The sequence below is a fragment of the Caretta caretta genome, chromosome 6 (assembly GCF_965140235.1).
Source record: "Caretta caretta isolate rCarCar2 chromosome 6, rCarCar1.hap1, whole genome shotgun sequence".
In the NCBI taxonomy this organism is placed as follows: domain Eukaryota; kingdom Metazoa; phylum Chordata; order Testudines; family Cheloniidae; genus Caretta; species Caretta caretta.
The window spans coordinates 90,285,859-90,303,023 of record NC_134211.1 but is presented as its reverse complement, the minus strand read 5'-3'; the positions used below and the strand labels follow the sequence as shown (position 1 = coordinate 90,303,023).

At 43.5% G+C, this 17,165-nt stretch overlaps 1 protein-coding gene across 1 annotated transcript in view; it reads right to left on the bottom strand.

The window, feature by feature from the left end:
- Window positions 1-2,581, bottom strand: part of LRRC74A (leucine rich repeat containing 74A) — a 30,709-nt gene extending 28,128 nt beyond the window's left edge. The window contains 2 exon segments of the mRNA XM_048855576.2: window positions 847-1,022; window positions 2,467-2,581. Of these exon segments, the coding sequence (XP_048711533.1) occupies window positions 847-1,022; window positions 2,467-2,578 (288 nt within the window). The 5' untranslated portion in view covers window positions 2,579-2,581.
- Window positions 2,582-17,165: the final 14,584 nt, after the last annotated feature.

Sequence of the window (17,165 nt, the reverse complement as noted above, 5' to 3'; positions counted from 1 at the left end):
ATAAATCCATGGTAAGCTCACATCTTGAATACTGCATGTAGATCTGGTTGCCCCATCTCAAAAAATATATATTAGAATTGGAAAAGGTACAGAGAAGGGCAACAAAAATGGTTAGGGGTATGGAACAGCTTCCATATGGGAAGAGATTAAAAAGACTGGGACTTTTCAGCTTGGAAAAGAGATGACTAAGAGGGGATATGGTTGAGGCCTATAAAATCATGACAGGTGTGGAGAAAGTGAATAAAGAAATGTTATGTATTCCTTCACATAACACAAGAAATTTCTGGGGTCACCCAATGAAATTAATAGGGAGCTGGTTTAAAACAAACAAAAGAAAGTACTTCTCTACACAACACACAGTCAACCTGTGGAACTCATTGTCAGGGGATGTTGTAAAGGCCAAAACTATAATAGGTTAAAAAAAGATTTAGATAAGTTCATGGAGGATAGGTCCATCAAAGGCTATTAGCGAGGATGGTCAGAAATGCAACACCATGCTCTGAGTGTCCCTAGCCTCTGATTGCCAGAAGCTGGGAGTGGATGACAGGGGATGGATCACTTGATGATTGCCTGTTCTGTTCATTCCCTCTTACACACCTGGCATTGGCCTCTGTAGGAAGACAGGATACTGGGCTAAATGGACCATTGGTCTGACCCAGTATGGTGGTTCTTATGTTCTGTGTAGAGGGTTAGAAATGGTAGGGTTTCTCAGGGCTCCTACAAGGATAAAGTAGCTTTACCCACCCCTCCCCCCCACACTAAATAATAGCCTCCAAAATTTGGAGAGGCCCAGTATACCTGTTGGCTTTGAGTTGACACTACTTCCATCCTTGATCAGGTACTCACCACCAGTGTGATGGCAATGGCTTTGGCACCCTTGGGTCCTAGACCATGATGGTTCAGGTTCATGTAAGGCTCCTCTATGTTCCGAATGAAGTAAGAGACAGGCACCACTCCCACCAGTTTGCAAGCCTCTAAATATAGCTCTGCACCCTTTATGGTTGCAAAGGACCTCTCGGTATCTACAGAAACAAAGGAGGCTTGTGAGCAGTGTACTCAGTGTCCCATCTCTCTTCCCCCCATCACTGCAGCTATTTCTTCACCTGCAGAGGGAACTGGTTGATTCCTTGCTGGGGTCCATAGGTTACCTCATGAGGAAGGGCTAGAAGACATGAGCCAAGCAAACCCCCCCGCCTCCCCCGAAGAGTCAAGCTAGTAAGAATCTCTGTGCATTTCTCCCTTTTGCTCAGCGCTGGCCTTGCAATTTGATGGAAGGAAAGATTAGGATCATGTGAAACGTTCTCTCCCCCTCAACTGTGATGATGGGGGAGACTGGGACAGCCCAAGAGTTGCCAGGCTTGCAGAGAGCCAAGAAGTCACTTGTGCTTTTTGTGTTCATGAGACCCTCACTCCGCATGTTTTCAGATTCATGAGTCAAATTCAACCTTTCAGTCAACAGGCCATGTCAGATTCATGGGCTTGGCTTTTTGTGGCTGACCTATGTCTAATTTTGCCTTGTTGAGCTAAGCTGAGGGAAATGGAATTCCACAGGATAAGAATAAGATCTCTGCTCTTAAAGACATCTGTTTCTGGGACAACTTATCCTGTACCAACTCCTTCTATGTTTGACTGTTTGGTTTCTCATATCTAACTTCAGAAACCTGGAACGTGACTAAATCATTCCAGGTCTAAACAAGCACTTCTGACATTAGGCAAGTAAGCCTTATTTTATTTATCATAACTGAAGCCTATGGCAAATAGTGCCAGAGGAGGCTGGTCAACCCACAGCACGTTGGCTTACAAATGGCAGAAAGAAACTCTGTGTTCTCATCATCTTGGCCACTGGAAGTTGCTGACACAGCTGCAGTAGAACAGACCAGGACAGCTGATGGCTGCATTTCTGTAAAAACCTGTCATTTGGACTTTCTTCATCAAACCCAGTATTTAGAGGTTGTATTGCTACATTTATGCAATGGTTTAACCTCAGCACAAACTCCACTCTAGTTAAAGTACTTTTGACAGTTATATTTGAGGACTCTCGCAAACATCTCCTTTTACTTCGATTCTTCTGGTTTTTAATTTTCTTTCTTTCTCCTTTCAATTTATAGTACATTAACAAAGTGCCGATCCTAGGCTCCAGATATCTTTGCCATATATAAAAATGTGAGCAGAGTTTGATTAACCAGACATTTACTAGCTAAAGGGCTAAACCCACTAGCTAGAGAATGATACTAAAGATAAGAGGGGCTCTACCAGCATGGTTTGGAGACAGAGGCCTTGGTGAGAAGTCCACCCTTTTCTTACCCAAACTGCTGGAAAACGGGAAGGGTGCTGGGATTCCTACTAGGGCAGTGTCCTTGGTCCCTGCTCAGGGACTCCACTTCTTATATTAATCTCTTGTTAATAGGTGCTGCACTGACTGTGAAGGAAAGGGTTTAGTTGGAAGTGTGGCCAGCAAATGCTCACCTTCAATCTCTAGGTCTGTGTCAGAGCTGTCTGCTCTTGTCTTTTCCTCTGCTGGGCTGTTGGATTGGTCAGCAAGCAACATGGATTCCACAGACAGGCTGCCCTCAGACATCTCATTCTGGTCTGGAATGAAATTGATCTGCTTCATTCTGTGAATACAAACTTAATGCATATGCAACACCCCACAAGACACTGCAGAGAGAACCTTTTTCTCCCTTCACTGAATCCCAGGGTCCCCTTAAAAATGTTTCAGGTACTTTCTTCCCCAGCCCCAAATCTATGTGCATCCCTCCACTGCATTATACTTACTTGGAAGCTGTCACTGGTGTATGGATGTTCTCACTTGAGCAGTTGGAGGTGCCTGGACACCCAATGGCTTGGCATCTTTTGGAGCAAACTCTCCAATAAGCTGGAAGCCCAAGTTTATGGAGGGCTATTTGTTCTCTCACACTAGTCGTTTACTGATTCTGGTGACCTGCATCTTCCCTCTCTCTGATTTCTGAAATTACCAGTCACTGGCAATCAAATCTTCCCACCCCCCGTGTCCTAGCCCTTTTGTTAATCCTCAAGCCAAAACCATGCCAGTTACTTTAAACTTTTCCTTCCCGGGTGGCTTTCTCTCAGCCTGTGTGCTGCCTTTGCTATTAGTCTGAGAGTACTTAGTTGTGTACTTCGAGTAAGGCGAAGGAGAAATGGTTTGAATGCCACTGTACACTAGGATTGAGCTGTCACTCAGCAGCAAGACTTGTAATCTGATCCCAGTGGATGTGATACAGCCTCTCTCACCCCCAATTCATAATTTATTTTACAATTAGGGAGAAAGAGAGATTGGAAAACTACCCTATGGGGGAAATAAAATCATGCAAGAGCCAAGAAGAATAATGTCACCACACCCAATCCTGGCTGACAAGTGGAGGGAAATGTAATCTTACTATTTATCTTTCTCTTTTTTCACTGTTACCTCTCTGCTGCCTTTTCCTCTGACTTCTTACTTGCCTTTACTGACTGGTTATTGACCTGTAATTTTGTCCCTTCTCATTCAATATTAAAGCTTGACATGGAATCCACAGTTTAGCTGTCCAGCCAGAGATGTATGTAAGAGGATGACTGCCAGTTGCGTCAGGTGACAGGGCATCTCACTCACTCCACTCAGTTTGCCTCCAGCCCCAACCTCCCGACCTAAGACCCAAGCCCTTTTGTCAGACTTTGCTTGTTCAAATGAGTCATTTGCTGACTTTGTTTTTTAAAAGGAGGAGAAGGGGCAAAGAAAGAAAAAAGTGTCTCTAAACCCTTTATAAACAACTCAAAAGACACACCACATAGAAGTGACTAGGTGGAGACATACAATAGTTTCTCTTGTGTCCTTTCATTGTTATTATTTATTTGTATTGAGGCCCTCTGAGGATCAGATATCCACTGTGTTGGGCATTGTAGTGGGGCAGCTGCCCCACTCCTGCAGAGCCAATAGTAAAAGCAGCCCTGGAGAGGGCTGCGGCTGGGAACAGCTAAGCTGATTGGGGGAAGCAACCACAGCTGGGGCCACACCCCAATCAGGCCACAGCTGGCCCTTATAAGAGGGCTGTGGGCCAGAAGCTGGAGGAACCTTGCTCTAGTTCTGGAGTGAGAAGGGTTAGCTGTCTGGGAGCAAGGTACCTGAGGTGGAACAGTGCTGGGGAGCTCCAGCCTGGTAAACCCCCAGGCTGCAGACTCTGGTAAAAGGCCAGAAAGGTACTGGGGCTGTAGAGGGGCAGCCTGGGAATAGGCAGGGGCAGCTGGTTCTAACCCCTTGCCAATGATGAGTGCTCATTACACTGCAGTCTGCCCCAGTGAGTGGGGGTTAGATGATGACTGGCAGTAGCCATTGAGGCAAGGTGAGTTTAGAGGGTTGGGGGTTCCCCAGGGAGGGGAGACCCAGAGTGTGGGGGTACTGCTGGGGCAGAACCCCAGGGTAAAGTGCACTGGGGTCTGGGAGGGATATGGATGCCAGTGGCAATTGAGACACCAGCCTGCAGAGGGTGCGCTGAAGGCTGGAAAGAGCTAATTCCTGAGACAACCAGCAGGTGGTGCCCTGCTGGTGAGTCATTGCCTTGCTACAGGCATAATAATAAAGATAAAGCCCCAGCTCTGAGGAATGTATAATCTCTTTTTGTAACACTAATTCTTGTGGCCTCCCACCACCCAATAACATCCATTGTTGTTTTGTGTCCAACATGGCATCCAATCCGGTGCCACCTAAGTAATTCCTGTAAAGTAAGGGCTCCAGACTTGAGCTCCTTGGGGCTTTTGTCTAGGAAAAGCCATGCACACCTGCAGTGCTGTAGAAGTTAGTAGTATATCTAAAGTGCTGTTCAAGAAAAGCACAGGCAAGGGTTTTTAAAAGTGAACATTATATTATTATGCACTAAATATATTATCTCTTTTAAAGAGACAAGGTGGGTGAGGTAATATCTTCTTTCACCAACAGAAGTTGGTCCAATAGAAACAAGCTTTCAAGTATGCAGAGCTCTTCTTCAGATCTGGAGGAACAGATTGTTTAGCATAAGTATTATTATTATTTTATTTATTAAAGTAAATGTAATAAAAGATGGCAGTTCTGGAGACTCATGTCCTTCATTTATCCAGACTACTGGTGCTGCCAGGGTAGCATTATGGCAAACTTCCTCCTGACACAGTGTCCTTATCAGTGTACTTCCACCATAGTGATGAGAGGGGATTTCAGTCTCTGTGGCTTGGAGTGAGACATGGTAAGTCATGAATCCAGCCTCCTTGCAGGTGCTTTCTTTTACACATCCTCAGCGCTGCCTATTCTATTCTAGGCCCATCTCTTTTGTTTGTTACCTCTTTAAATTGTGCCACATGGACATTAGACAAGTAAAAAGAATAATTTTTACTTAAATGGTAAGCTGTCTGGGGCGGGGTAGTGATGTAGTGGCCTCCCACTGACCCATGGGGGTGGGCGCACTTGCAGATCCCTGGTGAGTGGAGTGAGGCTGTGCTCATCCCGCCCACCAGAAGTCAGTGGATGGGACAGGAAGTACAAAAGGTGGGTCTGCAAGCTCAGTTGGGCTGCAGCCGCTGAAGGAGCCAGATGTCTCCAGCCTGCTCCCGAACTGGGAGATTGCCATGGACCCCTGTGGCGCTGAGGACTGGCCAATGTTGCCCAAGCCACACGCTTACCATGCCAAGGAGGAATTGTCGGGACAACTACTGGCCTTCTACCTGGACAATGCAGAGATCCCCTTATAGACCCAGGTATGCCCCAATGGGGAGATAGGAAGTCGCCTGGGGGAACTAGACAACCGTCAGGTTGAGAGCTGGCCTGCAACCCAGTCAGTGTGTTGCAGGAGGATACCCAGTGGCAGACTCCTCCACCACTGTTAGGGCCCTGGGCTGGGATGTGGTGGAGTTGGGTAGGCCTGCATCACCCCTGCCACCTAACTGCTGTCCTTAGGTGTACACAGCTGCATAGGGCACCTGAAAATTTGGGGCACCCCAGGGTCTTAGTGTCCACACCTCTGCCTCTTCTTATCCCTGTTATGACCCTTCCTGCAGCCTGGTGAGTCTTCCTCCAGGGATCGAGTAACTTAAAAGTGAAAAAGCTTTTCAGCCTGCCAGACCTATTAACACAATATTGAAACTGTTAAAGAGGCATTCAAGTGGTAATGAAGCCATTTAACAGGCATTTGCCAACCCCCAGGTATATACTGTCAGTTTCTGAATTTACTGACAAACAGTTGTGCATTACTGTAATATTTACTCAGAACATGTTAATTTACAGGACCTTAGTTTAAAATTTGCTTTTAAAATATTTCATTTGTGTTGGTGAATATTATAAAATTACATCTCTAAAAAAATCCTTGCATAGATTTTTAGAAGCACAATCTGAGTATTCATCTTTAGCCTTAAATGCTTGGATCTTCAGACATACAGTTTTTAAATAAATCCTTCAGAAGACCACCCTTATCTAAAATACACATGAATTTTAATTACTGTAGTACAAAAAACTTGCTTCCAAAGTCTCTGTCCATCCCTTTCTCTCTTCACTCCCCTGTTGGAGAGAGCCCTTAAAGGGACAACACCCCTTTCCTTCCAGATAGCTGGACAAATGAGTTTCCCTGTCTTTACCTCTGACTATTTGATGAACTAGTTTTTAAGAGAACCCTCTAGCAAAATCAGTATCTTAGTAAGATATCAAATGCTTTGTTCTGCCTAAAATCTTTGGAAACATTTTTTAAAGTTGGTGAAATTTCATAAACATGTCTACTGTTATGGAGAACACACAAAGTAAATTAGTGTTCCTTTTTTCTAAAAGCTATGAACACTAAACCTCTGACTGATTTTAAATGTCTGTTTCAGTGAGTTAAATATGTAGTACTCTGGAATGATTACTTTATGAAGGCTTAAGAGTACATTTAAAATATAAAATCAGCTTAGAAATACTGATTAAGAAAACGTAAAACAGGGAAGAGCTGTATCATGTATTCCATAATATTTAATGCTGTAGTCAGCAAGACAGCTGACTTGCCCTTGCTACAAAGTTTTTTGCAAATAAATCTAACTTCAGGGTATATCAAAAAACCTGTGACTGACCTTTTTTATTCCCATGTTTAGTGCTTTTAATTAGGTACCTTCTGCATAGCCAGTCTTCACTAACTGGCATGCAGTAGAAAACATTCTCCATTTTCTTTAGAAAGAATTTGCAGAAGAGTGGTGTGTGGTTTTCTTCTCATCCCCTCCCCCCGGCCCCATGTCATTTGCTTCATTTGGGTTCAGGGATTTGGCTGGAAGGGGATGAGCAGAGAGGAGGGAGACAGTGGGAAGAGGGTGGGGCCTGGGGTGGAGTATAGGAAGGGCCAAAGGCAGAAGAGGTGGGCTGCTGGGGAGCTAGTCTCCCCAAGCAGCAGCTTCACCCACCGCCCATGACAGCAAGTAAGAGCAGCTCCCACACACCCAGCTCACGCTGCAGTCTCCTCAGGCAGGGGCCATAGTCAGAGCTGAATGCGTTGGTGCTGCACATTCTGCGTGAGGGAGAGGGTACGGGGGTCTCTGCAGGGAACACTGACTCTCCACCACCATGAGGCGGGATGGGCGGCTTGGTATCCTTTGCTGCCTCGTCCCTCCCCCCAGGTTGCGAGCCAGGTTGCCGTCAGGCATAGGGGCACCAGTTTAATAATACTGCATAGGGCCCCATAAATCTTAAGGACAGCCCTGCATCTGCCTACAGTCCACCGAGTGAGGGCACTAGGCTCTACTCCCGCCTGAGCTCCCCTGGACTGTTTGGGTGCTCTACCCCAGCCTCAGCCCAGAGGACTTGTTGCCCATACTCTGTACTGGCCCAGCCCAATTAAGGGCTCGGCTTACTTACTGTCTCTTTGCCACTCGCCCCTGCGTACAGGTCCAAGCCACTGACCCTTCACTGCCCTGATTATGGCTTATCGCTCTACCCGGACTGCTGCCCAGAGCTACAAGCCGAGAGTGACTCAGCAATTCCCCCACCTGGGCACAACGCCCTGCGACTAGTGAGGCGGAGTGGCCTCTCACTGACCCAGAGAGGGAGGGGCTACTGCTAACCCACTACAGGCAGGGACCATCTTTTTGTTCTGTGTTTGTACAGCACCTAGCACAATGGGGTCCTGGTCCATCACTGGAGCTTCTAGGCACTAGGAGGATACAAATATTTATGTACAGGATTTACAAAAAGATTTACTGGTATCACTATGTGCTAAGAAGGCCTTTGAGAAAGTAGAGTGATCTTTCCTAAAAACATGACTACCAACAATGGGCAATATAAACATTTGGATAAATTACTCTCTCCACTAGAATAAAAGTTAATGAGGTATACGCCAAAGACTTTCATTTCTGAAGAACCACCAGACAAGGCTGTCCTCAATTCCTCTTTTTTGTTAACTCTTCGTTGAAATTAGAAATTGGTATTTTAAAACATGAAATGATATGATTTAGTTACTTGTATTTGTATTATGTGCAATAAAGCAACATACAAAAGTTGTAACAGATGGTAAAAGAACAAAACTATAGTCTAGTTTTCAATGCTACTTTAAATGTACAGAGCTAGGAGGCAGTATACTGAAAGAGTTCAGTTTGTGAGTATTGATATTTTGGAAAAGCAACTGTAGTAGGTGATCACATATAGTAACATTCAGTTATGTAGAACTAAGACTTATCTGCAAATAGTGAAATTAGCAAGGAATGAACATACTTGTTAAGTTATCAAAATGAAAGATTTCATTATTTTTAAGTGAATAGTTACCTCAAGCTTTGCAGTTTCTTTTGTTAGAAGTACAGGATCTTCCAAAATCGAACATTGCTCTTTTCTAGTATTTTATTCAAACTAATCAGATGGAACATAGAATGGTGTGATATGCAGTACAATCTAGGATTTATGTTCCATAAAAAATTAATGAATTCAGTGATATGAGGCTATGGAACTAGTTATACTAAATCTGAAATATTATACGGGGGGAAATCTATTATTTACAAGATACATTTGTGGTTTTATGATCCAAACAAAGTATGGAGGAGTCAATATTTCTCTTAATCTCACTTGGCCAATTGAAAATCATTTTTACTCATATTCTGAAAAATGATTTGCTGGATTTGGAAAAAACTACATTTGGCTTAGCTTGGCCATAAAGCAGCAGTAAAAATGAATTAGTTAGCAAAACTTCATTTGCTATTTCAGGCCCTACCAGTATGGATACCAAAAATAACTGGAGGCAATTCAAACAAATTATTAACTTTGTGTGGGACAGTAAACTCCAAACTTTAAATGAGAACTCTTAATAGAGCAGATCTGCAAGGGGGATTGGTAGTACCAAATTTACCAAACTATTATTGGGCAGCTCAATTAAAATCACTGTCAGCCTAGTACATTGGATGGAACTCAAACAGGATTTTAAATATAAATGTAGTGTATTGATTTTTGTACCTCAAATTAAGACATACACACCAGGGAAACAATATATAACATCACTTTGGATATGGAATCTGACACAGATAAGAAGTAGCCTCTTCCTCTCCCTGTTTACACCCATCAGAAACAATCCAGAATTTTAACCAGAGTTATCAAATCCAATGTAGACTATATGTCAGGAAAAAATGTATACAACCACGGACTGGGTATTCTGTAATGATAAACTATGGAAATTAATATGATCAAAAAACTGACAAGGAATATTAATATAACAGTTTGACTTATTGCAACTAAAGCATTATATCAAAACCCATATAAGAAGCTTATATCTCAAGAGGATAGAAACATTAATTACAGGAAAGACCACCTTAGAGGGCCAGATCTCTGTATGGTACAACGAATTGTTACTGATGGACCTGGAAAGCAAGACTACCTTAATGGGAAAAGATCTAAAAATGGATATAACTTTGCAACAATGGGAAAATATCCTGAGAGAGGTCAAAACTTCATCTAATTGTGTAACCCTTAAGGACAATTATTGCAGAATACTTTATCAATGATACCTCACTCCATTTAAGCTAAAGAAAATATATAAAAAAGGAAGTCCTAAATGCTGGAGAGGATTTGGAGGAATAGGGACAGTTCTGTATGTTATGGTGGGAATGCCTGGATAGAATAGTATTTTGAACGCAAAAGCAGAAAATAAAATTTTCAAAATAATTAAAGTTAGGCTACCCATAGTGATTTTATTATGTTACAGCCCAAAAGAGACTCTTGAATTGGGGAAGGACCCTTTGATCCTTGGGTGCATAAACACCGGAATCTTGAGTAGGAGTAGCGAGGTTATTTTTACATCTATATTTAGCGCTCGTGCCAGCACTGTTGAAATATTGTGTCCTGTTTTGGTGTCCACACTTCAAGAAACATGTTGATGAACTGGAGAGGGTTCAGAGAAGAGCCGAAGAATCATTAAAGGATTGGAAAACATGCCATATAGTGATAAGTTAAATAGATTGAGCTGTTTGAGTTTAACAAAGAGAAGGCTACGGAGTACCTTAGTCACAGTCTACAAGTACCTACCTGGAGAACAAATATTTGATAATGGTCTCGTTAATCTAGCAGACAAACAAGATCCAATGGCTGGAAATTGAAACTAGACAAATTCAGACTGGAAATAAGGTAAGTTTTTAATAGTGAGGGTAACTACACACTTGAACAATTTACCAAGGGTTGTGGTAGATTCTCTGTCACTGGCAATTTTTAAAGCAAGATTGACTGTTTTTCAGATCTGCTCTAGTTCAAACAGGAATTATTTTGGAAATTTCTATGGCATCTATAAGGAGGTTAGAGTGGATTTAGTGGATCTTTCCAGCCTTAGAATCTGTGCATCTATGAATAACATGATTACTACTAGCACCAGATGTATGATAGTTCACTTTTAGAAAAATACAGATCCCCCAACATTAGTGGTATAGGAAATAAAGTATGTAAAATGCTTCCAATGGAAAAAATGACAGACAGCCTTACAGGAGGATCAAGTCGATTTTAAAATATATAGTTACTGTTTTTTTTTAATTTGAATAGAATACATACACAGATAATTATAAGATGTTGACCAAACACAAAGGGAACTTTAAAAGGTCACAAATACAGTTTATGAATAAGATTTATTTAATATCTGTATGGAAAGTTTATAGGTGTTAGTATAAATGCTTGGCGCTTCCATAACTATTTAATCTTGGTTTATAGTAACAATGGCTCAATTACTTGTACATTTTAAATAAAGTGAATTTTTACAATAAAGCTTTATAAAGTCAAAACTTCATTATACTATGGTCAAAAATCATCCAAGTGAGATCTTACTGAATAAATTAAATGGGAGCAACTATACTCCGTTAAGAGTTTGGGTCATAACACTACAAAGGGATACAGACCTTAGTGCTTCAGAGTATAGGTATGATGGCTAACAGGAGGCTCAGAAAAGTATTCTATCCCCCATCCCTGCCATGTCACATTCAGTGACAGCAACTGCACAACTAGGGTCTAATCCTGCAAGGCATTGAGCACCCTACATAAGAACATAAGTTATTGAAGTCAATGGTAGTTGAGGGTGCTCAGTACCTCCTAAGATCTGGCTCTTCCCCAGACCTATTATAGAGCTTTTTATTTTCTTCTGAAAGATCAGATCTTGACCACAGCTGGAAGCAAGATCCCAGACTAGATAGGACAGAGGTGGGCAAACTACAGCCTGCAGGACTGTCCTGCCCGGTCCTTGAGCTCCCAGCTGGGGAGGCTTGCCCCCGGCCCCTCCCCGCAGCGACGTTCTGGCCAGCCGCTCCTACTGGGCAGCACAGGGAGTGCAGCTGGCTCCGGCCAGCTGGTGTGCTGTTGCTGCTCTGAGCAGCATGGTAAGGGGGCAATCAGGGAGCAGAAGGCGGTTGGATGCGGCTGAGGTTCTGGGGCGGGGAGTAGGCAGGAGATGGGGAACAGGGAGGGTTGGGAGTGGGAGTCCCGGGGGGCCTGTCAGGAGGCGGGGGTGTGGATAGGAGTGGGGGGGGGGCAGTGAGGGGACAGGGAGCAGGGGGGTGGGATCCCAGGGGCAGTTAGGGGTGGGGGGCAGTCAGGGGATGAGGAGCAGAGGGCGGTTGGATAGGGGGTGGGAGTCATGGGGGGGCTGTCAGGGGGTAGGGGTGTGGATAGGGGTCGGGGTAATCAGGGGACAGGGAGAAGGGGGGGTTGGATAGGGGTTTGGGTCCTGGGGGCAGTTAGGGGACAAGGAGCAGGGGGGGTTGGATGGGTTGGGGGTTCTGAGGTGGGCAGTCAGGGGGCAGGGAGGGGGAGGGGGCCAGGCTGTTTGGGGAGGCACAGCTTTCCCTACCTGGCTCTGTACAGTTTTGCAACCCTGATTTGGCCCTCGAGCCAAAAAGTTTGCCCACCCCTAACACAGGCCAACGGTTTGCTCCGGTATGGCAGCTGCTATGTTTTTACCTGAGTGTATATGCACTATACATCCCGGTTTATTTCAGCAGGCTCAATTTTTCACTAATGGCTACCTAATTGCCCAGTTTGGGTGTGGCGTGTGAGCCTTACATGCATATGGAGCCCTCTTATAGCAGTGGTAACACCTGTGGTGGTTTTCCTTAGTTTATTTTAAAAACAATTTATTAACTAAAAATCCCACCTTCATCCTCCTCTGAGTCAGAAAATTCATGTTCCATGTTGCGTGTCCTTGTCACCACTCTGAGAGTGCTGCTTGTTACTTTGCTTTTTCTCCTCTGCGAATTAGTAGTTTACAGTCATCTCTGTCTGACACCCTATGACCTCCTCACACAAAACCCCTGCCACAGCCACTCGACTCTAATTGTCAATCACAGAAAACCTCCAGGAGCAAGGGTGTCATCTATACGATTTGTAATCTTGATTTATACTGTTTCTGAATAGGAAGATCATTTCCCAGTCACTGGGGCTGCCTGGGTCATGTGGCAAGTTTTTGCAAGGCCCCTCTTTCATTTCTTCTCAAGCATTCCATGACCTCATCTGGACATTGTGACTCAAGATAGAGGTTTGAGCATTGGCCTGCTAAACCCAGGGTTGTGAGTTCAATCATTCAGGGGGCCATTTAGGGATCTGGGGCAAAAATTGGGGATTAGTCCTGCTTTGAGCAGGGGGTTGGACTAGATGACCTCCTGAGGTCCCTTCCAACCTTGAGATTCTATGATTCTAAACTTACCACGAGATATCCTGCAGTCATATCACATCAGTCTTTGGGTGCATCACCTTTGGGTGCATCAGATCTCATTAAGTAGGATCAGAACCGGTCAGCATTTGGATAAGTGTTTCAGAAAGTGGTGCTAATAAGCTGGCAAGGGGTGCTCACCCCTCAGAATCACTAGTGAATCAATGTACCAGCCCGGTACATTTTCAGATGAGAAATTCAGTCATGACCATTTGTAGTCTTTAAAGAACTCTCAGCACTTTTTGCAAAAGTTGGTTTATAAGTCCCCATGTCCTGAACAGATTCCAACTTGAGTAACTGCTTCTTGCCTACTGTATATAGATGTGCTCTGTAATGATATAAGTACCTAAAAGTGCCCTAAACCCAGGTATTTATTATTTATCCAAGCAATCTTAACTGATCCCAAAGATGAGACGGCTCCATTGAATTGTCAAAGGAATTGGATCAGTGCTTTTTATTTATTTACAGTGTTAGAGGACCACTCAAAAGGCTGACAAAAATCATTTTCTTAACAAAGGAGGCTTTTTGATAAAGGTGGAGGAGAACTATACTCAGGACATTTAAGGGCAGTCTTCCCCTAGAGGAGGTAGCCCAATAAAGATAGTTTCTCATAGAGGTTTCACAATGTATATAGCACACACAGATTGCTAAGTGCTATATAGATATAAAGAAAAAGTCCCTGCCCCAAAGACCTGGGTATCTTAGAAACTTTGGTAGTTTTGTTTACCCATATTAAGCGCAAATCTCTCAACGATTCCAGTTGTCAGAGTTCAAATAGGGTTATTCTTTGGTGCAGAAGAGTAAAATGTTGCGTAAGCCAATGGAAGTTTTGACCTTGAAATGCAGGCCCATTGTATGTTTCGATTTTGTTTGTGAATAATTTTTCTAGTGCAGGCATTACAATTTTGGTAGCTCAGACATTTGCTTGCTTGTGGTACTAATTAATTTTCCATGTTCCACTAGTTAACAGTCCTCACATATTTCAGTGTGATTGTCTCAATGTTGGATGGTTCTTGGATACTATACCTCTTCTGTCAAAGATCGACTTTGTTTTAAAAATGCCCAAGTAATTATCATTTGCTGTTTCAATAGGCTGCTGCCTCTGCGCTATTAGTAATATCACCTTCCGTTTCTGTAGCTGAACAAAAAGGAAGAATAGTCTAGTAGTTAAGATGCTAGCCTAACACTTCTGAGACCTGAGTTCAGTTATCTGCTCTGTCACAGACTTTCTGTATGACTTTAGACAAGTCACTTTGTCTGTGCCCCAGCTGTAAAATAGGGATAATAGTAATGTCCCTTCCTCACAGTAGTGTTGTGATAAATACAGTAAAGACTTGTGAGGTGTTGAGATGGTAATGGAGGCCATATAAGTACCTTAGGTAGATTCATGCATGGTAAATTTTGGTCTGTGGTTTTGAAACAAAATTATGTTATTTTGAAAATGCTCTGCAGATCACCAATCATTTTGTCTTATGAACCGTCTTGCAGCAGTCAGTGCAGGTTCTGTTAACAACATATCAGCAATGTCCTTTTTGGCTAGAGGTTTCAGAGTTGTTTTGATAGAGATATGATTAATGTGCTCATCAGCAGGTGATGGGTTTGTTTTTAAGGGATGTTTGGAGATACAGTCAGCAGAGTTAGTCTTTCCAGTTCTGTGTATTACTACTTGTGTATAAAGAAAAGGAGTACTTGTGGCACTTTAGAGACTAATGAATTTATCTGAGCATAAGCTTTCGTGAGCTACAGCTCACTTCATCGAAAGCTTATGCTCAAATAAATTTGTTAGTCTCTAAGGTGCCACAAGTACTCCTTTTCTTTTTGCGAATACAGACTAACACGGCTGCTACGCTGAAACCTGTCATAAATATAAAGGGAAGGGTAAACACCTTTAAAATCCATCCTGGCCAGAGGAAAAACCCTTTCACCTGTAAAGGGTTAAGAAGCTAGGATAACCTCGCTGGCACCTGACCAAAATGACCAATGAGGAGACAAGATACTTTCAAAGCTGGAGTGGGGGGAGAAACAAAGGCTCTCTCTGTCTGTGTGATGCTTTTGCCGGGAAGAGAAAAGGAATGGAGTCTTAGAACTTAGTAAGTAATCTAGCTAAATATGCGTTAGATTCTGTTTTGTTTAAATGGCTGATACACTAAGCTGTGCTGAATGGAATGTATATTCCTGTTTTTGTGTCTTTTTGTAACTTAAGGTTTTGCCTAGAGGGATTCTCTGTTTTGAATCTGATTACCCTGTAAGGTATTTACCATCCTGACTTTACAGAGGTGATTCTTTTACTTTTTTTCTTCAATTAAAATTCTTCTTTTAAGAACCTGATTGCTTTTTCATTGTTCTTAAGATCCGAGGGTTTGGATCTGTGTTCACCTATGCAAATTGGTGAGGATTTTTATCAAGCCTTCCCCAGGAAAGGGGGTGTAAGGTTTGGGGAGGATTTTGAGGGGAAAGACGTTTCCAAGCAGGCTCTTTCCCTGTTATATATTTGTTAGACGCTTGGTGGTGGCAGCAATAAAGTCCAAGGGCAAAAGGTAAAATAGTTTGTACCTTAGGGAAGTTTTAACCTAAGCTGGTAAAAATAAGCTTAGGGGGTTTTCATGCAGGTCCCCACATCTGTACCCTAGAGTTCAGAGTGGGGAAGGAACCTTGACAGAGGGCTTCAGTCAGTCTTCTATTAAAGGAAGGGTTGAAGGACAACATCTCATATGTTCATCAAGGCTACATATGATGACATCACCTGCTTCAGACTGTGCTTTTGCCCATACAGATTTTGTATAATATTTCATAAGATCCTGAAGGGGAGCACTTACACTTGCAAAATTAGGAAGGCAGCATGATCAATAACTATTCATGCCTAAAATGACTTAATATCTGCAATTGTTCAGTAAGACTATATGCTTTATTGTTTTGATTTTCGAAGGATATGAGATGACTCTTGTTTGAAAATACATGTCCAAAGACTTTTAAGTAGATTTTAAAAAATTGATCTTGTCCCTGTTTAATATGGGGGCATTCTAGGATTTTCTTTAGTGCATCGTCATGGTCTTGATATACTGTTCTGCACACACCTTACAGGATGGATTAGACGGCATTAGGAAATGTTTCTGCAGCCAGATATTACAATCTTTTGTAACGCATTGGCCAATGTGAGTGGAAAAGGTGGTTAGGTACGTGAATTCAGGGCCCATTTGGAGTTGATGGAATTCTTGTTTAGGCCCAGTTTTGATAAACATCCAGCACTATTAAGGTAATGTACAATACAGCCCAGACGGGTGTAATATATGCTGCTCCTGCCTGATTGCCTCCATGGGACACCACACAGCTCTGAGCAGGTATGATTAGGGTTACCATATGTCCAGGTCGTCCCAGACATGACCTCTTTTTTAGTCTACCGATCTCTGTCCAGGCAGATTTTTCAAATAAGAGGAAATGTCTGGGATTTTTTTTTTGTGGATCTGATGTTGCCACTCAGAAAGAGCCATCTCCATGTCCCAATTGGTCCCTTCCCATGCACCCTCAGCTGTCAGATCCTGGCCTGCCAAATAAGTGGAGCCACCAAGCACCTCTCCATCGGGCTACCTGCCCTGCCGTGGGGCCTCAGAGCCCAGCTAGGACGGGTGAGCAGGCCAGGGCCATGCTCCCGACCCTAGGGAGGGTGACAGCCCTGCAGGGCTGTGCTGCCTGAAGGCTGGTGCTGTGTCCCGGGCCTGCACCAACTGCCCTACCACTGTGACAAGGAGCACGACACTGCCCACAACCTCGAGAGTGAGGCCACAAGCACCCCCCCAAATGCCCCCTCCAACACCCCCCAAATACCCCTCCCAGTACACACACACCCCTCCAGTGCTTCCCAAATATCCCTCCCTGTACACACACACACTCCTCCAGCACCCCGAAATACCCCTCCCAATACATATACCCCTCCAGCACCCCCAAATACCCCTCCTAGTACACACACATCCATCCAGCGTCCCCCAAATACCACTCCCGAACCGTCCCAAATACCACTTTCGGTACACACACCCC